This window comes from Siphateles boraxobius, unplaced genomic scaffold (genome assembly GCF_051911475.1).
Source record: "Siphateles boraxobius isolate OS27281-9 unplaced genomic scaffold, OSU_SipBor_1 61, whole genome shotgun sequence".
NCBI classification, from domain to species: domain Eukaryota; kingdom Metazoa; phylum Chordata; class Actinopteri; order Cypriniformes; family Leuciscidae; genus Siphateles; species Siphateles boraxobius.
Genome location: NW_027509188.1, coordinates 5,806,647 through 5,828,258, shown reverse-complemented (window position 1 = coordinate 5,828,258; position 21,612 = coordinate 5,806,647). Strand labels below are relative to the sequence as shown.

At 43.0% G+C, this 21,612-nt stretch overlaps 1 protein-coding gene across 1 annotated transcript; it reads right to left on the bottom strand.

Moving 5' to 3' along the window:
- Positions 1–226: 226 nt before the first annotated feature.
- LOC143718626 (uncharacterized) lies at positions 227–15,093 on the bottom strand. The gene is made up of 3 exons (XM_077209650.1): positions 15,015–15,093; positions 14,293–14,412; positions 227–2,813 (listed from the first exon to the last, which is right to left on the bottom strand). The coding sequence occupies exons 1-3, from the start codon at positions 15,037–15,039 to the stop codon at positions 1,984–1,986; spliced, it is 975 nt and encodes a 324-aa protein (XP_077065765.1). The 5' UTR covers positions 15,040–15,093; the 3' UTR covers positions 227–1,983.
- Between the last annotated feature and the right edge of the window lie 6,519 nt (positions 15,094–21,612).

Here is a 21,612-nt window from a genome sequence, read left to right as displayed (position 1 = left end):
TATCCATGTCATTGCATTGCTTGTCAATAGCATTGTATCCTAGTAACCTTTGGTTATCGGTTTACTTTTGTATAAACCATGGAAACACGTTTCCAATAATAAACAAATTGCCTTAAGCAGCAGCATGTTACCGAAAACTCCCAGATAGCCTTAAGGTACAAGCTTGGTACTGATTCTCAAATAGGCTTAAGTACAGGAGTATGTTGCCAATAACCAGATAAGCCTAGAATAACAATCATGTTTTTAATATTAAGCAATTTTCTTTAATCAACAACGTTATATAACAACAAGCAGTAGTTGATTACCAGATAGCTTAGCAGCATGTTGTCAATTAGAACCAGAAGCCTAATTCCCAATTACGACAAGATTCTTTAAGTAACAAGTTTCCAATAATAGACAAAGTCTTGAGTAACAGCATGTTTGCTTAGCCTTAAAGAATGAAAATATTCCCAATGATAACATAAAATCCTGGTAAACACAAGTAGATTCATTATTATCAATGTATCACTTTTTATTGTAAAACTATCGGTAAAACATCAATGGTTGGGTTTCTTTAAGTAAAGAAAGTTAATATTGAAGTAAAAAAGAAAAAAATGTATCATGTCCGTTTTGTGATCTCGCTATTTTCCAGTCTGATAAAACTGCCCTTTGATGCTGAAATGATGGGGTTGTGCGATGTTGTTTCAGATGGACGTGTTATGGGATGGTTTTAGCAAAGCTCTGCGGAGCTTCTGGCCCAACTGTGGAAACAGTGTGATTTTGGGCTCAATGCTACAGGACAAAGGCTATTAGCCCTTACTGGCCATTTGAAAGCCCAGGCTCGCACTGGCGCGACAGTGGAAAAGTGGCTATTGCCAGATCTCCACGTCTCTGTATATTTGAATCAAAAGCCTCTTTCTGTTATATTGTGTCTTTATTATTTTGCACATGCCTAGTTTTATTAATTTTTTTGATACAGATTTATACTTCTGTTAACATGTAAAATTGTAACTAGTTGGCTTCTTTACTCCTCTCATAGTCACTGGATTAATTGGGAATTCGGTCCTCTAAGGTGATTAAGTAACATAAAAATAATCAGCACATTATACAGTCCAGAGGCGGAGTGGCAATCAGGAGAGTCAGGAGTTTTCCCGATGGGCCGGTTGTGTTTCGAGGCCGCGAGGGCTGGTCTGATAATAGTTATACATTGCAAGTTCTTGGCAACACCATCCGCTGCCCGCTTGTCAAACTGTACAGCCTGTCTGCTCAACCCGTAAATAAATGCATCGATCCGTAAATTTTTATTTAAGTTCTTAAATGGTCTAGTGGTAGATCTTTTGCCAAGCGTGTCAGAGGTTACTGGTTCTAATCCGCACTCGTACAGGTTTTTTTTCTCTCATGAAAACTGAATATGTTCATCAGTGGTTACAGTCCATATCAAGAAGGGACAGGTTTGTGTGCATTTTATTTTGTGATTTCACCGGAATGAATAGAGAGTCTCTGCAACGGCGATAGATTGAAGCGTGCATACGAGTGAAGACTAAACGAGGCCGCGAACCCCAGAGAACACTATCCATGCAACTGATCGCCGCGGCAACGAGCACTCAGCTTGATTTCAAAAACAACATTTAATAGCGAACTAAATGAATGGTCTGCTAGTTAACTGGATATGTTTTATTTATTTGTATTAGGTACATCCGTGCCTCAATGTTTCATTGTGGTGGGGGACAATATCAACCCTGAGAAAAAGTGGTGGGATAGACTTCACTGGATCTAAACAAATCAATCTAACCATAGATGTGAGCAGTAGTGCTGGCTTTCTTAATCTATTTTAAATAATTTTGCAAGGGTTCTTTTTTTTTTAAGCAAAAAATGTTAAAGCCCCTTCGAAATTTCCCGGTAGATTTTTTGGTCCCACTCCACCCCTGATACAGTCTCTCAAACATAAGGAGTTTCCTGTTAGTGAAACTCATTCCGAATTGATGACATATTAAAACAGTTCACTCATAAGTGAGAACTCATGTGGTACTTAAGGGCAATTTTATACCTAAAACTTTTTCCACAGTGACTACAAGTAAACGGCTTCTCTCCAGTGTGAACTATCATGTGCCTGTTAAGGCTTCCTTTTCGTTTGTAACTTTTTCCACACCTTTGGCAGGTGAAAAGTCTTTCTTGAGTGTGAATTCTAATGTGCTCTTTAAGGTTTGCTTTTCGGTTGAAACTTCTTCCACACTGTTGGCAGGAGTAAGGTTGCTCTCCAGTGTGAACTTTAAGATGGACTTTAAGATTTCCAATTTGAGTGAAACTCTTTCCACAGTGTTGGCAGGTGTAAGGCTTCTCTCCAGTGTGAACTCTCATGTGTCTGTTAAGGCTTACTTTTTCAGCAAAAGTCTTTCCACACTGTTGGCAGGTACGGCGCTTCTCTCCTGTGTGAATTTTCATGTGGACTTTAAATTTGTCATGTTGATCGAAACTCTTTCCACACTGTTGGCAGGTGTAAGGCTTCCCTCTAGTGTGAATTATCATGTGGACATTAAGGTTTCCATGTTGATTGAAACTCCTTCCACATTGAGGACATGTGTAAGGCTTCTCTCCAGTGTGTATTTTCATGTGCCTGTTAAGGCTTCCTTTTAGAGTGAATTTGTTTCCACAATGTTGGCAGGTGAAATTACTTCTAGTTCCTGTCTTTGGAGTCATATTTCTTGAGGAAGTCTTCTCAGCTTGTGAGCAACTGAAATGTTTTTCTTCAGTTAAGAAATCATGATGATTCTTATATTGATCTTTCTCGTCCATTTGATTCAGTACTTCAGTCTCCTCTTTCAGCACCATCAGGTCTAAGTGAAAAAGAGACAATGCAAATTAACACCAGTTTAATGGCACAAAGCAACAGACAACAAAACATTTAAACATGTAAAGCGTCAAAACCAACATACAACTAGATCCTATACCCAGGGCTGTCGCACCTGGGGAAAAAGGGGACAGTGCATAGGGCCCGGAACCTATAGGGAGTGCATAGGGCCCAGAACCTATAGGGAGAACATTGATGTCCTGTCCATAACAATTGTCCTTCGAAATACCTGAGAAGCCCCTTTCATTTTACCCCTAAACTGAAAAAGACCGAAAAAGAACTTTGCTCCGATTGGAGGACATCAGACATCAGAATCCTGCTCAAGATACACCAGATTCTCCTGGGCCCAGTTGTTCAAAAACTTCAAAGCAAAATTGGACTGGATCACCCTGATCGAGATACACACTTTTTCAGATGACCAAATCCGGACTACTAGAGCTCTAAATGGAATCAAATTTTAACTGTGTAGATTAGCCATGTAAAAAACAACAGATAGAAGAGTAAATGTGGGGTCCATATAAAGCAATATTAAAATATTTTTATGTTCTGAGTTTGTCACACCACAGAAAAATGTGTAATTACTCACCCGGCCAAATCTGAATGATAAAATAACCGCCAAATAAATAAAATTAGTTATCAAAATCTTGAAAGAATTAGCAGTATTCTCTGCTCTCAAACTCTGGGGCCATGTCCGCTTTCGGTGCTGAAACCACTCCCACTCGCGGGAAAACGAACTCGGTTACTAACGAACCTCGGTTTCCTGAGAGTAAGGAAACGAGTATTGCATAGCTAATACGCAGTGGGGAAACTTCTTTTCCTCAAAATATTGAAGCAATAGTTTAAAACGCAGTGCAGCTGCACAGCGAACACAGCAGAGCGTCTAGTTCGCTCATAGGCTGTGCTGCGGCAACTGCACATCCAATGGCCGAGCGCCTCAGACGCGCGACCCAGTCAACTGACTTGGCGCCGATTACGTCAGAGCACGTCTAAATGGGCGTGGCCTAAGCCCATAAAGATCGCTCATTTCGGCCAATATCTCAGGTTTAAATCGACTGAAGCAACACATCCTGACAGATTGCAATAGTGCGGCAGGCTATGCAATACTCGTTCCCTTACTCTCAGGGAACCAAGGTTACGTTAGTAACAGAGTACGTTCCCTTTCGAGAACGGTCACTTCGTATTGCGTAGCTAATACGCAGTGGGGACTTAATGTAAAACGCCACACATTAGCAACTGGCTGAATCCAATCCATAATAAGTCTCCCAGTATAAGTGACACTAACCAGAGAGAGTCGGGTTTCATGAATAAAAACTGGGGCTCATTAACAGTCCTAGGACTACCTTTGCTTATGGACAGTAGCATATTAGACAGATAAAAACCAGACAACGTCGGGTCAATTATCATACTGAGAGGACCCTGGGCTGCAGGCAAGGTACCTCCAGGTTATAAAATCTGACAAATGTGGATGGCGAGGAGCAACTGGCTGCTGCACAAATACCTTGAATTGGCACACTCCTGGACCAAGCCCACTAAGAGGCCATGCCTCTCGTGGAGTGGGCTTTAGCGCCTATGGGACAAACCTGGCCCACAGAGGCGTATGCCAGCGAGATGGTCTCTGCTGTGTGATCGGTAACCCTTTGGTGCGGCCACCGAAGCAAACAAAGAGCTGTTCTGCCTGCCTAAACGGCACAGAACGCTCCAAGTATATTTTTAGAGCCTTAACGGGACAAAGCAGATTAGCCTCCCCATCGTTCTCCGAGGTGCTAATAATGTAATAACCTGAGCTATGAACGGGGTTGAGAGCACCTCAGTGCATAACCATGCCTTAGCTTGAGAATGACCCAGGAGTGATTCATCCCAAATTCCAGGCAGGAGGGACTCACAGTGAGTGCCTGCAGCAGAGCAGTCTTCAACGAAAGTGGTTTGAGATCAACCGACTGTAGCAGTTCGAACGGGGGCCTTTTCAGGGCCTCAAGGACCGGGGAAAGGTCCCACGCCGGTATAGTGGGAGGCCTGGCGGGGGTTCAACCTCCTCGTTCCTTTGAGAAAATTAACGATAAGATCGTTTCACCTAGCAACTGGCTAGCCACAGGTGCATGGTAAGCTGCCACATACACTTTGAGCGTGGATGGGGAGCGACTCGCATCCAAAAGCTCTTGTAAGAACGAGAGTACCACTGATACTTCGCATGAGTGGGGCTCGAGGTCTCTGGCTGAGCACCAGCCAGCGAATACTGACCCGTTCAGAGCATAGATGCGCCTTGTAGACAGTGCTCTAACCTCAATGATGTACTTTTTCTGGGAGGTCCCGGATACCAGTTGAGGGGCCAAGCGGTCGACCTCTGCCTTGTTGAATACACTCCATATCAGACTGTCTGTTGAGAGACCACTTGCCTGGGGGAGTGTTGTCTCGAGATAGCATGTCTGCACCCAAATTTTGGACTCCCGGGACATGAGCAGCTCTCAGAGAGCACAGGTTGGCATGCGACCAAAGGAGGAGATTTCTGGCCATAAAATACAGGTTGCCTGATCTGAGGCCACCCTGGCAATTTTTATAGGACACCACTGACATGTTGTCCGTGTGGACTAAGACGTGGTGCCCCCTGAGGTCTGACAGAAATGCGTTCAGGGGCAACCAAACTGCTCTCATTTTCAGGCAGTTGATATGTAAGCTATTCTCCGGGCTCAACTAGAGGCCAGAGACAGACTTGCCCTCGCACAGCGCTCCCCAACCTTGGTTAGAGGCATCTGTGAAAATTACCTTCCTCCTGGAGGCCACACCCATAATCACGCCCGACTGGTACCAGTTCTAAGCTTTCCATGGAACCAGAGCTCTGATGCAGCGCTGGTTCACCATAATGTGAAGGCGTGCTGACCGCCACACATTGGCTGGTACATGGCGCTTTAGCCAGTGCTAAAGGGGGAGCATATGCAGTAATCCTAGCTAGAGTACTGACGATGCAGCGACCATGAAAATGAGAAGCCTCTGAAACTTCCTGAGGGGCGTGCACGTACCCTGGAGGCGGCTATCAGCTGTTGGATATAGAGCGCGCGCTCTGGTGTGAGCCGCGCTCTCGTCATTATAGAATCGATGACTGTGCCCAGAAAGATTACGTTCTGGCTGGGTAATAGTTTGCTTTTGGAAAAATTGATCCTGAGCTCCAGGCATTCCAAGTAGCTGGGGAGCATGGATCTGTGTGTCAATAATTCTGTCTTTGACTGAGACATAATGAGCAAATCATCAAGATAGTTCAGCACACGCACTCCCTGTTGCCTTAGGGGAGAAAGCACTTCGTTCATGCACTTGGTGAAAATACGAGGTGCTAGGGACAGACTGAACGGTAGAACCGCGTATTGATAAACTCGCCCCTCGAATGTGAATCTCAAGAATGGCCTGCGATTGGGCATTATTTGAATGTGAAAGTAAGTATCTTTCAGATCCACAGAAAAAAAAAATCCCCCGGGCAAACCTGCACGAGGATTTGTTTGGTAGTTATCATTCTGAACGGCCGTCTCATGAGAGCTTTGTTCAGATCTAAAATGTGGCGGGTGCCACTGTCCTTCTTTGGTACTAGGAAGTAACGGTTGTAAAACCCTGACCGGCTCGGGGGGGACTAATTCTATCGCCCCTTTTGCCAGCAGATTTTGTACTTCTGTGCGAAGTAGGTGAGCAACGTTGTTTCTCACCAAGGTCTAGATGACCGTCTGAAACCGCGAGGGTCTAAGAGCGAATTGGAGTGAATATCCTTGCTTTATAGTGTCCATAACACAGACTGACACTTTTGGGGATGGCTTGCCAGGCCTCGGCCCTTGTGGCTAGGGTTTGAATGACAACTGGGGTTGGGCTGCTTAGGATAGGGGGGACCTAATACCCTTGTGTTGTGATTTGTGCACATATTCTCTTAGGGAGGACCGCGTCTTGTGACGGGCTTGGACTGGTTTGTGAACACTCATGTCTTGCTCTAACAGAACTGCTGTTGAAGCAGTGACTATCAGTCGTGGTGCACGCTTCGCAGCAGGCACGCTGATTGCAATGATAGTGTGCGGTTATCAGTGGCGTGTGCTTTGTTACGGGCTTGGTAACTGGTTTGAAAACATTGCCAGCCACCCGTGAGTGGGGTCTTTAGGGGAAACATTTATTTCTCACTCTGTTTGAGCTCCTGTGAGAACAGTGTTTGTCTGCAGCGGTGCATGCTTTACAGCGGGCCCATTGACTGCAGCTATAGCTCGCTCTGTTTGTTTGCGTTTATCGGTTCTCTGATAAAGCAGCGTTAGTCTGCAGGGGCTGAGTGCTTATAACGGGCCCTTGCTTTAGTTAAAGCATCAAAGATACTAGGGGTGGGAATCGGCACCTCACGATTCGATTACGATTCAGAGGGCTGCAATTCGATGCTAAAGCGATTATCGATTATCACAGGAAAATAAATGTGTGCCTGAACTAGCAGCATACTTGTAGTAAATTAATAATATAACAACGACCAGTACAGCCAAGTGTTTTTCCTCCTCTGGGTGGAAACGTGTAATATGGCTTCTCATATTTGTCGTGTTTCCGAAATATTTTAGTTTTATTCTACAAAGCTTACAACTAGAGTGGCTCTTGTCCAGCTCCTTTCCCCCTTCAACTTCATAGAAGCCAAAATATTTCCACACGTCGGCTTTTAATGAGGAGGGTGTTTGGATTTCGCGCTCAACCATCGCGTCTCTGTTATGTGCACACGCCACAGACGGTCCGGGCACTGCACTTCCGCGCTTGAGAGTTCCGTCTTTTGCGTTCCGACAATATTAAATTATTATAAATATACATCTTTTTTTTTTGGAAAATCGATTTTTGACATTTGTGAATCGATTCAGAATCGTCCACATCCGCATCGCGATGCATCTAAGAATCGATTTTTTCCCCCACCCCTAAAAGATACATGAGCTAAGAGCTAACTGTGAGGGATGAGCGAGCTTTCTTTGAAGGTGTTGAATAACATCGGAGAAAATACTTTCTCTGGAAAAAGTGAGTCACGAGGGAGGCGGGGCCGTCGTGGGCTCAGTCGCTGACGCTCATTGTTCGTCTGAACCATGCGGAGAACGCACAAGACGAAGGGCATGTGCAAAGGAGAGGCACATGCCACCGGGCGAGAGGGCGAGGTAGCTCATGGTGGCTTGTTCTCGCAGTTGTCAGCCGTGGTGTGAGAGAGAGCAGTTTCAGCGTGGTTTGATTCCGGGCATGAAAACACACGTGTTGTGTCTGAATCACGGAGAGGCAGGGCTGGAAGCTGGCCTCGAGCGCAGTGTGTAAAAAGCAGTGTGTAAAAATTGTCATGCAATAAACTTCACCTGCTGTCAGAGCTGGGATTCGAACATGGGTCTCTGGCACGGAAGTCTCAGTTTCCACCACTGAGCCACGGGGGGTGGACCCAAGCATTATGTGTCTGAGTCATGGAGACGGCTCTGTGTGACATGTAGAATGGGAGGACGCGGTAGCTCTCTTTACGTAAAGAGAGATAGCCGCGCACATCTAACCGCATGCTTCTTCCATCGAGGCTTGAAGAGGGAAAGGAAGCGGGGGAAGTGTGAGAAGTGGTTTTCCGTCTGAAAGGAGAGTTAGCCACAAACGCGGGAAGTAAATAAGCAGGCTGTCGCATTTCTGGAACAGCCGCCCTTGTCTCAGCACGAGGCACAGGGGACCAGGCTGCATGAAGAGCAAGGCATTTGGAACAAGGCCTCGTGAAACTTGCTCTTTCACAAAACTGAGTGTAGAAGAGCGAACACAACAGTAGCAGAAAAAGGATATAGCGTTTTTTCTCGCCGGATGGCCACAGGAGAGCAGCGAAAGAAGAGGAGCGGCTTCCGGGTGAGTTGAAAGGGGCTGTCTCGCTCTAGCTGATTTGGCTTGTTTCGACAGCAAAAGGCTTCAGGAGGACTCAGAGACGTGAAGTATCGCTGAAGTTGAGTAAATCTGATACGTTTGATACGTTAAAAACTTGATATGTTTTATCGAGTTGATTAGTGTTGTCCGGTTCATGAAGGTAATAAAACCTTGGCAAGAGTTTACGTCAAAGATTTATATCAATTTAGAAATTAAATTAGCTGTTCCTGAAAATAGGCTGTTTTAGTATAAATGTTTAGTTTTCACAATCCATGTTTCCAATCTTTAAAATAATAGTGAAAAGACAGTAATTATGTGAAGATCATGTTTCCAACATGTTTTATTTTGTTACACTTATTGATGTTCAACAAAATAGCCTACATAAGAAACATGCATTTTGTCCCTCTCAAAAAATTGCACACATGCATCTGGTTCTATGTCGAACATGTCCAAAATTAACAGTTCTTGCTTATGTACTCCTCCATCTGAAAAGAAAATATCCAGGTAAAGTGCTTTGGATACATAGATACATTAAGATATTAAGTTCAACTTTCATAATACAAACTAATAAATAGATTTCTCTGCATGCGTGTTTCCTAACTTTGCTACAGATGGGCAGGGCATTGCCATTAGACTTTCCAAGCAGATTGCCAGCTCCAACAAGAGACTGAGACAGGCAATAAAAGAATACAACCACATTCAGTGGCCCCCGCAAATGAGCATCTTCCCTACAATAATTGATTTTCAGGAAGCATGCGATCCCTCTTGGTATAATTACCTAACCTTAGTAACCACACAGCAGTCACTCAAGAAACAATCTGACAACCACTTACCAACCACAACTACCTGCCCATCATTTTTGAAACCACCTGGTAACATGACATAGATTTTTAAAATTTCTTTTATCTTTCAGATTGAAGAAGATAATGTTTCGAGGAGTCTAAAAAGGCGAGGGATTGATGCCTTACATATGAAGACTCGGGCAGCTGAGGAAAAGCACATGCTTTACCAGGAAATGAGAACTGTAACTGAACACCTCCATCAGCAGCATGCCTTTCTGTGCTCTGCCATCAAAGACACAGATCAGCCTGGTGCAAAAGCTGCTCTCACCCAACGTCTCCATCAGCTGGAAAGAAACGATATCAAGCCACTGTGATGTCACCCACATATACCAGACATTGTTCCTGTAGACAACCCCTACTTGTGTCAGGCCCTCCCCATGTCAAGCATACAGACACTAGTATACAATGATGATGGTGATAATGATGATAATGATAATGAGGATGACACTGAGGATGACCATGATAACTAGGAATGTTAGCACTGGTATGACAGGACAGGGCCTGTATTTACAAAGCTCACAAAGACGTGTTTTACTAGGTCTGATCTATTTTAAAGCTTAGGTACTGTATTTAAGCACATATCGACACTAGTATGTGAGTACAAAATTGTGTGTTTACCACATTGTGATATCCATTGCTATTGGTGATCCGAGAACTGCTGTACCTGTACGTTCGATAATACGCGCATGCTCAGTATCAGCTGCTCGTGCTCAACACTTCTCTCTGCACCAACAAGTCTCAATTCAGTGAACTGTTAGATTTACTGGGGTAAAATATACTCCAGGATATTGGTTTATTTAGAGTCAGAGGGACTGTCAGGCATGTCTGAAAGTGAGTAACTTTAGTAACTTGAGGATCAGCACTGACGCAAGACACGAACTGTTTAGAACAATTCAGTCCGATTTAGTGTACTGGTTCGACCGGTTCACTAAAAAGAACCGGTTCAAAAGAATGATACGTTCACGAACCGGACATCACTAATCAACTCGATAAAACATATCAAGTTTTATCAGATTCATGTACTTTACGTCATCTTGTGACGCAGTGAGGAATAATAATAGCATAATAGTAATATAATCCTGGAAAAATTTACCTCAGAAGTGCTGGTTTCGGTTTAATTTCGAGGAGCAATGGATCCAGCTGAGGATTGTGAATAGTAAGTGCTTTATTCTTAGGTGCTTTGTTCGAATCGCGATAGTGTGTATGTAAACCGCAAAAAGACTGTTTAAATATGAATCACATGTCTATGTGTGAATATGGGTGTCACGATTTCGATTTAAAGCTCCAGTAGGTAGCTTTTGTAAACAAATATTTGTTAAAACTGTCATTATGTCCTGAAAGTAGAATATGAGACAGATAATCTGTGAAAAAAATCAAGCTCCTCTGGCTCCTCGCTGTGGTCCTACTGCCATTTGCAGAAATACACCGCTTGTGCTTATAAAACTTAAAGTTTATTATTTATTTTTGAAATGACCGATCGTTTCACTAGATAAGACCCTTATTCATCGTCTGGTATTGTTTAAAGCCCTTTGAAGCTGCGCTGAAACTGTCATTTGGTCCTCGAAACGTTTGTGTCCTATTGAAGTCCATTATATGGAGAAAAAGCCTGGAATGTTTATCAAAAAACTTAATTTTTTTGGACTTACTGACCTTTACCTCGCTACTGCTGCTGAGGCTGCTCCTTTTACCTAACCACAATCTCTCACAACCTCTCCACAACCCGACCATACGCGCCGATCCGTTTGACTAAGGCTGTCGAGCCCCACTGCGGACGTTAAAGCGGTCAGTGGCAACGGTTCCGTATGGCATACTACCGCAAAACACAATATCTGTCCAAACACCAATCCTCATTCACGCAAAATACACAGGAACGTAATAACTGTAATTACTATGCAAACTATACAAATAAACCAACAGACTCATCAAATTTTCAAGAATTTTTCGAAACTGTAGCATGGCGGCCTGTACACAGCCAGCTAGAATCTTTCCGTCTCAACCACAGCCAGTTGCTGCTCCTTTCTGCTGCTTCAGATAAGTTCTTTACTGTGCGACGCAACTCTTGGCCACTGAATCCGACGTCTCTGAGAAACCAGGTTGTGGCCACAAATCCTCGACAACCCACTTCCACTGGATAAACCCGGACTCTCCATCCTCGCTGTTCTGCTTCAGTGGCCAGATGAGCATACCGCAGTTTCTTCCTCTCATATGCCTCATCTACAGCATCCTCCCATGGCACTGTTAACTCTATCATATCCCCTATATATCATAAAAACGGTATGTTACAGACGAATGTATGAATGTTCAGACTTGTTGACTAGTTTTGGATAGATTATAAAGTTTTATAGTAAAATAGACTACTGCCATATCAAATAAGCTTTTGTTTGCCAATTTCTGCTCATATGTTAAATATATAGTATGGGATATTCTGTCAAAAAATAAAGTAGGTAGCCTATATTGAATTATCAACTAAGATGTTATTATAGTCTTTGTTCAAATGTATATTCAAACTAATGAATCCTTAACTTTGAAATGCGTATGATAAAATATATGCCTTTTACAAAAAAAGATTACACTTGAAATAGTTAATTTTATTTTTTGTTGGTTTACATGTGAAAACCTTTTAATAAAATATATATATTTAAAAAAAATACATATTACCGTATGAGAATTAACTGCACAATTACTAAAAATGTGTTACTTCGATATTTTATAATTTGCATGCAAACAACATATGTGGAAAAATACCTTTTTAACAAGATGTTTCCAACTATTACTTTAACCCAATTCTCTCTGGGCCTATATATAATTATTTAGACAATTTAGATTATAGAGTAGACCAAAAACAACAGACTGGGCCATCTGACCAATCAGAGCAGAGTAGACCAATCACAACAGACTGGGTCATCTGACCAATCAGAGCAGAGTAGACCAATCACAACAGACTGGGTCATCTGACCAATCAGAGCAGAGTAGACCAATCACAACAGACTGGGCCGTCTGACCAATCAGAGAAGAGTAGACCAATCACAACAGACTGGGCCATCTGACCAATCAGAGCAGAGTAGACCAATCACAACAGACTGGGTCATCTGACCAATCAGAGCAGAGTAGACCAATCACAACAGACTGGGCCATCTGACCAATCAGAGCAGAGCAGAGTAGACCAATCACAACAGACTGGGCCATCTGACCAATCAGAGCAGAGTAGACCAATCACAACAGACTGGGCCATCTGACCAATCAGAGCAGAGTAGACCAATCACAACAGACTGGGCCATCTGACCAATCAGTGCAGAGTAGACCAATCACAACAGACTGGGCCATCTGACCAATCAGAGCAGAGCAGAGTAGACCAATCACAACAGACTGGGCCATCTGACCAATCAGAGCAGAGTAGACCAATCACAACAGACTGGGCCATCTGACCAATCAGAGCAGAGTAGACCAATCACAACAGACTGGGCCATCTGACCAATCAGTGCAGAGTAGACCAATCACAACAGACTGGGCCATCTGACCAATCAGAGCAGAGTAGACCAATCACAACAGACTGGGCCATCTGACCAATCAGAGCAGAGTAGACCAATCACAACAGACTGGGTCATCTGACCAATCAGAGCAGAGTAGACCAATCACAACAGACTGGGCCATCTGACCAATAAGAGCAGAGCAGAGTAGACCAATCACAACAGACTGGGCCGTCTGACCAATCAGAGCAGAGTAGACCAATCACAACAGACTGGGTCATCTGACCAATCAGAGCAGACTAGACCAATGACAACGGACTGGGTCATCTGAGCAATCAGATCAGAGTAGACCAATCACAACAGACTGAGTCATCTGCCCAATCAGAGTAAAGTAGCTTGTGGAAAGGAGGAGTTTAGAGAGATTGAATCTTCAAATTAATAATTTTAGACGCTTTGAGAATGAGGTAAAGTGAAATGATAATGAGAAAATTAAAGTGTTTTTGATTTTGGACACATGTAAATCTGTTGTAGGAAACTCCAAAACAAAAAATAGAAAAAAATTTAAAATAGCATAATAGGGGCAAAATATTTTTGTCCTGTTTCATATATTAGTGGTTCCCTCTTTTCTATCAACAACATACTAGCTAAACTCTGATTTTGTGTTGCTTTGACAAAGGATGTGAAATTTTAAATCAAAAGGTGGATATGATGGACTACCAGAGAAGATCAGCAGCTTTAAACATCTCTGAAGCCGCTCATATTATCCACTCAGTTATTACTTATTTATTGCTTCATTTTATGTTAATTTACTACTATTTATGGTCAAGTATGTTAAAATTTTTGTAGAGCACTTTTGAGGACGAATATTACACAAATGGGTAAAACTTTACAATAATGTTTATTAGTTAACGTGAACTACGAATAAACAATGGGCTACTTCTAAAGCATTTATTAATCTTAGTTAATAAACTAACATGAACAAACAACAGTTGTATTTTTTATTAACTAACATTAACAAAGATAAACTAATATAGAAACAAATGTATTGCTCATTGTTAGGTCATGTTAGTTACATTAACTAATGTTAATGAACCTTATTGTAGAGTGTTACCCAAAAAAAAAAAATCCGCATTGTTCTCTATTCAGAAGTAGACATTGGGTTTATCACACAGATTAATTGTTTTGTTTGGACTACTTCTATAGCTGTATGATTATACTTCTGTATATTCTCTACTCCTATAGAGTTGGACATTTTAATAAGGATCAAATGACTGAGTTCAGCTTTGAGAATGAAACCAACCTGTTTGTTCCTCAGTTTCTTCATGTTTCACTGTCAATGTTTCTTCAATCTTCACGTCTTCACTCTCCTCTTTAATAAACGCCATCTTTATGTCTTCATTCTCCTCTTTAAATACGCCATCTTTAAGATGAGAGTAATTAAGAGTTAATGGTCTTCAATTACCTGGTTAAACAAAAAACACTCAAAACTAACACTGCCTGTATAACAAGAGTTTATTTAATTTGTATTTATGATCTACATTTGGTATTTAATGAATTATAGATTATATTGATGATTACACTTTTATGAAAATATTAGCATTTGGTTTGTAAAAGCTGTGACACTACACGTTAGTGTTTGTTGTTCTGATCATTTACACTGTTTGAGCAGCACGTTTCGTGATTCACGCGATTCGAATCACTGAATCATATCGCACAATATTTGATTCAATTGACTCCCAAGTTTCGAAAAGCTCGGTTTTTCCATCCCCAATTACCAGTGACTGAATTCGTGTTTATGATAAACTGATTCACGATAAAGAGGAGCGAAATGAGACGCACGTTTACTGTTTCTCATCAGTGGATGCGGTTTACTCACAAACATATCCTTCATTAAAGTTACATAAAGCATTACAATATACAATAGCAACTAAAATAATTCCACAATGCTTTTTTAAAATAAAGGAACCATGAAACACTAAACTGTTTCTATCTTTTTAAACAGCTTAAATTCTTAAAACGAACCTTTATTCAGCCGAATCAGATGCATTATTATAACAGATGCAGGAGCGCGGCGCAGCCTTGTGTCGTCATATATCCAGACCACAATAAAAGTCCTGTGCTGTCTACAATCACAGAAGTGCATAGAAATGTACTGTCTCTCTATCTAACTATTTTTACCAGATAATCCCTGAATTACAAATGTAAATATAATAATATAAGAGTCAGTGGTTTGACCAATATTAAAAATGTGGACATATGAAGTTAATTTGAGCCTAAAAATAGTTTAATTTGTAAAAAATTATATTTCAAAAATCAATATAGGCAAAAGAAGCACTATATATATATATATATATATATATATATATATATAAATAAAATTAATTCAATAGGTTCAGGCCAATTAAAACATTTTTATGAAATCAAAAGTCACTGTACGTGAATGACTTTTTCAAGTCATTCATTTTCAATGGAAGCTGGCTTCTCTCAGCTGCAAGGAGCGTCAAATCCATCGGCGTCGCGTTTTGGGCGTCTTGAACGTCAATCAGAAAGTTGAAAGTAGCTCAACTTTATGGTAATGAGCTATGACGCGGCTATTTCAGCGGCAAGCAGCGGCAAAAGCCAGCAACCAATCGGAATATAGACGTCCTCCGCGCTGGCTGATTCCGGAGAAACACACCATGTAAACTTTCGTTCCTACCAAAACATTAGTTCAGATAAAATGGAGGAGAAGCTAATAATCGCCGTTGCTGGGTTTCCTATCATTTATGATATGACGTTGTTTGCTTATAGGGACCAGTTACAAAAGAACGATGCATGGGATAAAATAGCTGGGATAGTTTACATTTTTGTTCTTAAAGTTGAACTTATTTTAACTTGAATGACGCGCTTTTTAAAACGCTGTGACATGTGCGAGACGCGGCAAAAGACACAAAGCTCGAGCACACAGTCTAGCGCGTGTTTACATAGTTAAATAGAAAAGCAGTGAAGTGGAATGCAAAAACACCAATCTCATGTGACATTTCATGTTGTGACATTTCTCTTCTCCCTGCTACGTCAGTGCGACCAAAGCGTCAACAAGCTTCCCCGTACTTTTTGACAAGCGTCCTTGACAGGGTGTCCAGAGCTTCTTTGCCGCTCAAGTCGGCGGCGGTGTGAACGTACGGTCAAGCCTTCATTCTCCAGGGTCTTTTGTGTGAGTTGCTGACTATGTAGTGATTGAAACTAATGAGTGAACACAGACACAATTCACACCTGCTTCACAGAACACTCTGCACTATTAAAATATGCCAGATCAATAAATGTCATGTTTATAAGTGGTACATAAATAAGTGCTATTTCTTCATATTGTATTAATGTTTTCCTGAAAGTATTTTTAGGATTAATTTATAAAGTGGCAAATACCCAATAAAAAGGATTGTGAAATAGTGTTTGAGTTCATTTTGACAGATCACATAGTAAATGTGTTCATGTTTTATTATTCATTACATTTAGTTTCATGACTCTCTTCTCTTTTCTTTTACTTTTTTTTATACTATAATGATTGAAGTTTACTGTAATGAAAATATACCTATCAAAAACTGGACAAAAGCACACACATTACCAGGAAAATGGTGCTCGACAGAGAAAATACTAAAAAACAGAAGAAAAAGTCAGCACACCAAGGCTCCAAAAATGCTAAAATTTTAATAATGGACTCTTACACAGGTAGCATTTCTAGCTCGTAGACTCTTCATCGTTGCCCTTTTGGAACTCTCTGCCTGTTATGACATGGCCCTTGAGACCAACCCTAACCTCTCTGTGCTCTTTGTTCCAGTTCCTCCTGCCCTGGTGGTTTTAGGCCCCGCTGTGGTGGTCCTCAGATACGCCTTTGTGGTTGTCAGCTCTGCCTTGGTTTTCAGCTCCGCTGAGTTGGTTTTCAGTCCTGCTCTGCTCCACCCTGGCTCAGTTTCTGAAGTCATTTCGAAATCAAGCCGCTTATACTGGTCTATGGAGTAAATTGTGTGTTCAAGATCACAAACCTGAATCTGATGTAAAATCCATGTGGGGAACAAATTCTTCCATCCGTTCGAAAGCTGTCCTAAGTGAGTGTTTGTGACGAACTTAAAAGCAACAGATTAGTGTTTCAAAGATGTCTTGAGCAAATGTCTGGTGCCAAATTAGAAGCAGACTAATGACTGGAAAAGCTGCCTTAGCGCGTGCAACAGAACTGAAAGCTGACTAGGCATTCTGACGGAATTGGATTTCGCGATCTCCACAGCTGCCGCTGTTGTGGAAACACGGCCCCGATCCTGTCAAGACAATAACGGGTTTACTACTAGTACTAAGTTAAGTGCCGTTATGTCTACTTCGTAGTTCAGTGCAGTGGGATTGACTGCCTGTGACTCCCCTGATCTGCACATCATTGTGAGCTTCGCTCATATTTTGGTTTCTCTGCCCCACTTTCTCCGTCAGTAAAAACAAGAGGTTTCTCAGGTGTTCCCTCGGCCCGACCACTCTTCTGCTCTCTTAACAAAGCAATTAACCAGCCCAACTGCAGGGAGATGTTTGCCTGGATACTGTTCGTTTCCCTTGGTCACAGTGAGTTTACTGTTTGAAGTGTCTTGTTCCTTGAAGTGTTCACATTGAGAAGTATCTTGTTGTTTGAAGTGTACACGAGTGCTTTGATGGGTTTTGTATTGTTTGGTCTGCACCTAGACCACTATGATTCCAGATAATCAGTCACCTGTGACCTGGGTGGGTTATGTTGATAACTTGAGTTAACACGAGTGTTATAAACAGCGGCTACCTGGATGCTAACTAGCTTTCCATTGTCAGAGCCCCCTGCTGGAGAGAACGAGAAATTGCTGTGTTGATGTTAACTAGCTTTCCATTGCCAGAGCCCCCTGCTGGAGAGAACGAGAACCTGCTGTGCTGATGCTAACTAGCGTTCCACTGCCCAAACCCCCTACTGGAGAGAACAAGAACTTGCTGTGTTGAGGCTAACTAGCTTTCCATTGCCAGAGCTCCCTGCTGGAGAGAACGAGAACCTGCTGCACTGATGCTAACTAGACTTCCACTGCCTAAGCCCCCTGTTGGAGAGAATGAGATATTGCTGTGTTGATGTTAACCAGAGCTCCATTGCCAGAGCTCCCTGCTGGAGAGAACGAGAACCTGCTGTGCTGATGCTAACTAGCCTTCCCCTGCCCAAGTCCCCTGCTGGAGGGAATGAGAACTTGCTGTGCTGATGCTAACTAGCTTTCCATTGTCAGAGACCCCTGCTGGAGAGAACGAGAACCTGCTGCACTGATGCTAACTAGCCTTACACTGCCCAAGCCCCCTGCTGGAGAGAATGAGAAATTGCTGTGTTGATGCTAACTAGCTTTCCATTGCCAGAGCTCCCTGTTGGAGAGAACAAGAACTTGCTGTGTTGATGCTAACTAGGTTTCCATTGCCAGAGCTCCCTGTTGGAGAGAACGAGAACTTGCTGTGTTGATGCTAACTACTTTTCCATAACCAGAGCTCCCTGTTGGAGAGAACGAGAACTTGCTGTGTTGATGCTAACTAGTTTTCCATTGCCAGAGCTCCCTGCTGGAGAGGATGAGAACCTGTTGCACTGATGCTAACTAGCCTTCCACTGCCAACCCCCCCTGTTGGAGAGAATGAGATATTGCTGTGTTGATGTTAACCAGAGCTCCATTGCCAGAGCTCCCTGCTGGAGAGAACGAGATCCTGCTGTGCTGATGCTAACTAGCCTTCCACTGCCCAAGCCCCCTGCTGGAGGGAATGAGAACTTGCTGTGCTGATGCTAACTAGCTTTCCATTGTCAGAGACCCCTGCTGGAGAGAACGAGAACCTGCTGCACTGATGCTAACTAGCCTTCCACTGCCCAAGCCCCCTGCTGGAGACAATGAGAAATTGCTGTGTTGATGCTAACTAGCTTTCCATTCCCAGAGCTCCCTGTTGGAGAGAACAAGAACTTGCTGTGTTGATGCTAACTAGTTTTCCATTGCCAGAGCTCCCTGTTGGAGAGAACGAGAACTTGCTGTGTTGATGCTAACTACTTTTCCATTACCAGAGCTCCCTGTTGGAGAGAACGAGAACTTGCTGTGTTGATGCTAACTAGTTTTCCATTGCCAACCCCCCCCTGTTGGAGAGAATGAGAAATTGCTGTGTTGATGTTAACCAGAGCTCCATTGCCAGAGCTCCCTGCTGGAGAGAACAAGAACCTGCTGTGCTGATGCTAACTAGCCTTCCACTGCCCAAGCCCCCTGGTGGAGAGAATGAGAACTTGCTGTGCTGATGCTAACTAGCTTTCCATTGTCAGAGACCCCTGCTGGAGAGAACGAGAACCTGCTGCACTGATGCTAACTAACCTTCCACTGCCCAAACCCCTGCTGGAGAGAATGAGAAATTGCTGTGTTGATGCTTACTAGCTTTCCATTGCCAGAGCTCCCTGTTGGAGAGAACGAGAACTTGCTTTGTTGATGCTAACTAGTTTTCCATTTCCAGAGCTCCCTGCTGGAGAGAACGAGAACCTGTTGCACTGATGCTAGTCTCGCGTATCCAGAGCTTCAGACTGACGGCAGAAGGTCTGGACTCTATCGCAGCTTTTCTTGGTCAAGGATCGCCCAAGAGGACGTTTGACTGACATGTAACGCAACCAATCACAGTTAGTTTTGTTCTGCGTCATGTTTAGGGGCAGGACGATATAATGTCGATGTCCCTACAATAACAGACTGGCGTGCATCTAATCAATTATTAATTATCATTCAAGAACGTTATGCAAGTTTACTGCAACAGTGGAGCTGCAAATTTCACATACTTTTGAAAATCCAGCGTTAAGTTGATCCTGGTAAGCGTTTATTGTCCCGGTTGTAAATACAACGGCTTTCTTCTTCCACGAGGGGTTTTGGCGTCACGGCATTTGTTTCCAGGCGGACTGATAAAGAACGCGATGCACACGTCTCCCGGACATCCTGTAGAATTCAACCAATCAGATCACGACTTCGAAACTCCTGAAGTGTTTCCAGAAAAGTGTGCCGTATGCATCAGACGTTCAGCCAACGGTTCGTGGGCATGAGGTCTGTGGCTGAGACTACACTGATGCGAACTAGCCTTCCACTGCCCAAGCCCCCTCCTGGAGAGAACGAGAACTTGCTGTGTTGATGCAACCTAGCTCTCCATTATCAGAGCCCCCTGCTGGAGAGAACAAGAAACTGCTTCGCGGACGCTAACTAGCTTTCCATTGTCCAATCCCCCTGCTGGATTAACCGAGGAACTGCTGGGCTGACATTGACTAGCCCAATTACCTCCCTAAGACTCTTTTAATAATTGAATAAAAATAAATGTTTTGAAGCTACCCATTGAGTTCTGACTTCTTTGTGGAGATACGGTTTGCTCCTCAGAGTAGCATAGAAACGAGTGACGGTTTGCGCCCCTGTCTGTGACACTTGTCCGTGCGACAGACTAAAAGCTGTTTTAGGGAACTTACTCACCCTACAACACTGGCAAAAGCCAAATCGACTCTTTGCGGATACTTCTAATATGGGCTTCATAGTTTTTGTGCTACTACTGTCTACAAACTCTGGTTATTTATAATTAACTTGCATGATTCTCTTTTCTATGCATATCGCTTGTGCATTATTGTAGTGAGCCTGAAGTTTAAAATTTTCATTGCCATTGAGCGCATCAGTGCCAGAACCTACAGATCCACCCACTCATTCCACCTCACCTGAATCCTAACCTGCTGCACCTGTTCACACTCATTATGAACTCAGTTAAATACTCACCAGTCTCCACACATCCTATGTCTGGTCCCGCCACTCACTACCGTGTCTATGGACTTATCTAACTGCTTATCTGCCTTTGGATACTTACTGTGCGATGCCCCAGACAATCAGCTTGTGCTCTGGATTGTGCAGTTGAAACAAACGAGTTCCCCTTTGGCGATTGATATATGCCACCACCGTCATGTTGTCTGTCCTGACCAGAACATGAAACCCTTCCAAGAATGGGAGAAAATGTTTCAGGGCCAGAATGACTGCCATCAGCTCCAACTTATTTATGTGAAGTTTTGCAAAGCTGGGGCGGCCAGCAACCGTTTACTGATATGCCCTGAGAAACTGCCCCCCAACCCATCAGGGATGCACCGGTTGTCTCTACTTTTCTCAGAGACATGCCCCCCAGCAGAACCCCTGTCTGGAATAGACAGGGATCTCTCCACTGATAAAGAGCCTTTACGCAATCTGCAGAGTCACTTTGTGGCGAGGTGTCGACGAGGACACAGATGCCTTGCTGCTACCCATCGCTGGAAGTCTCTCATTTTTTAGCAAGCCCAGCGGGACCACAGACAGTGACGAAGCCATCATGCCCAAAAGGCGGAGACATGTCCTGAACGATACCAAGTATACCCTACGAGCCAGGCACTGATAAAATGCCATTATCCTCCTTTCCAAAAGCATAGAGCGGTGAGCCACATAATAAGTTCGTAAACCCAGATACACTATCTCCTGAGATGGAATCAGTTGGCTTTTGGCATAGTTGATTCTGAATCCCAAATTTGTGAGATGAGATGTGAGCATCTCTGTGTCCCATTCCGTGCGCTCCCGAGATTGAGCGAAATATCATATAATCGTCCAGA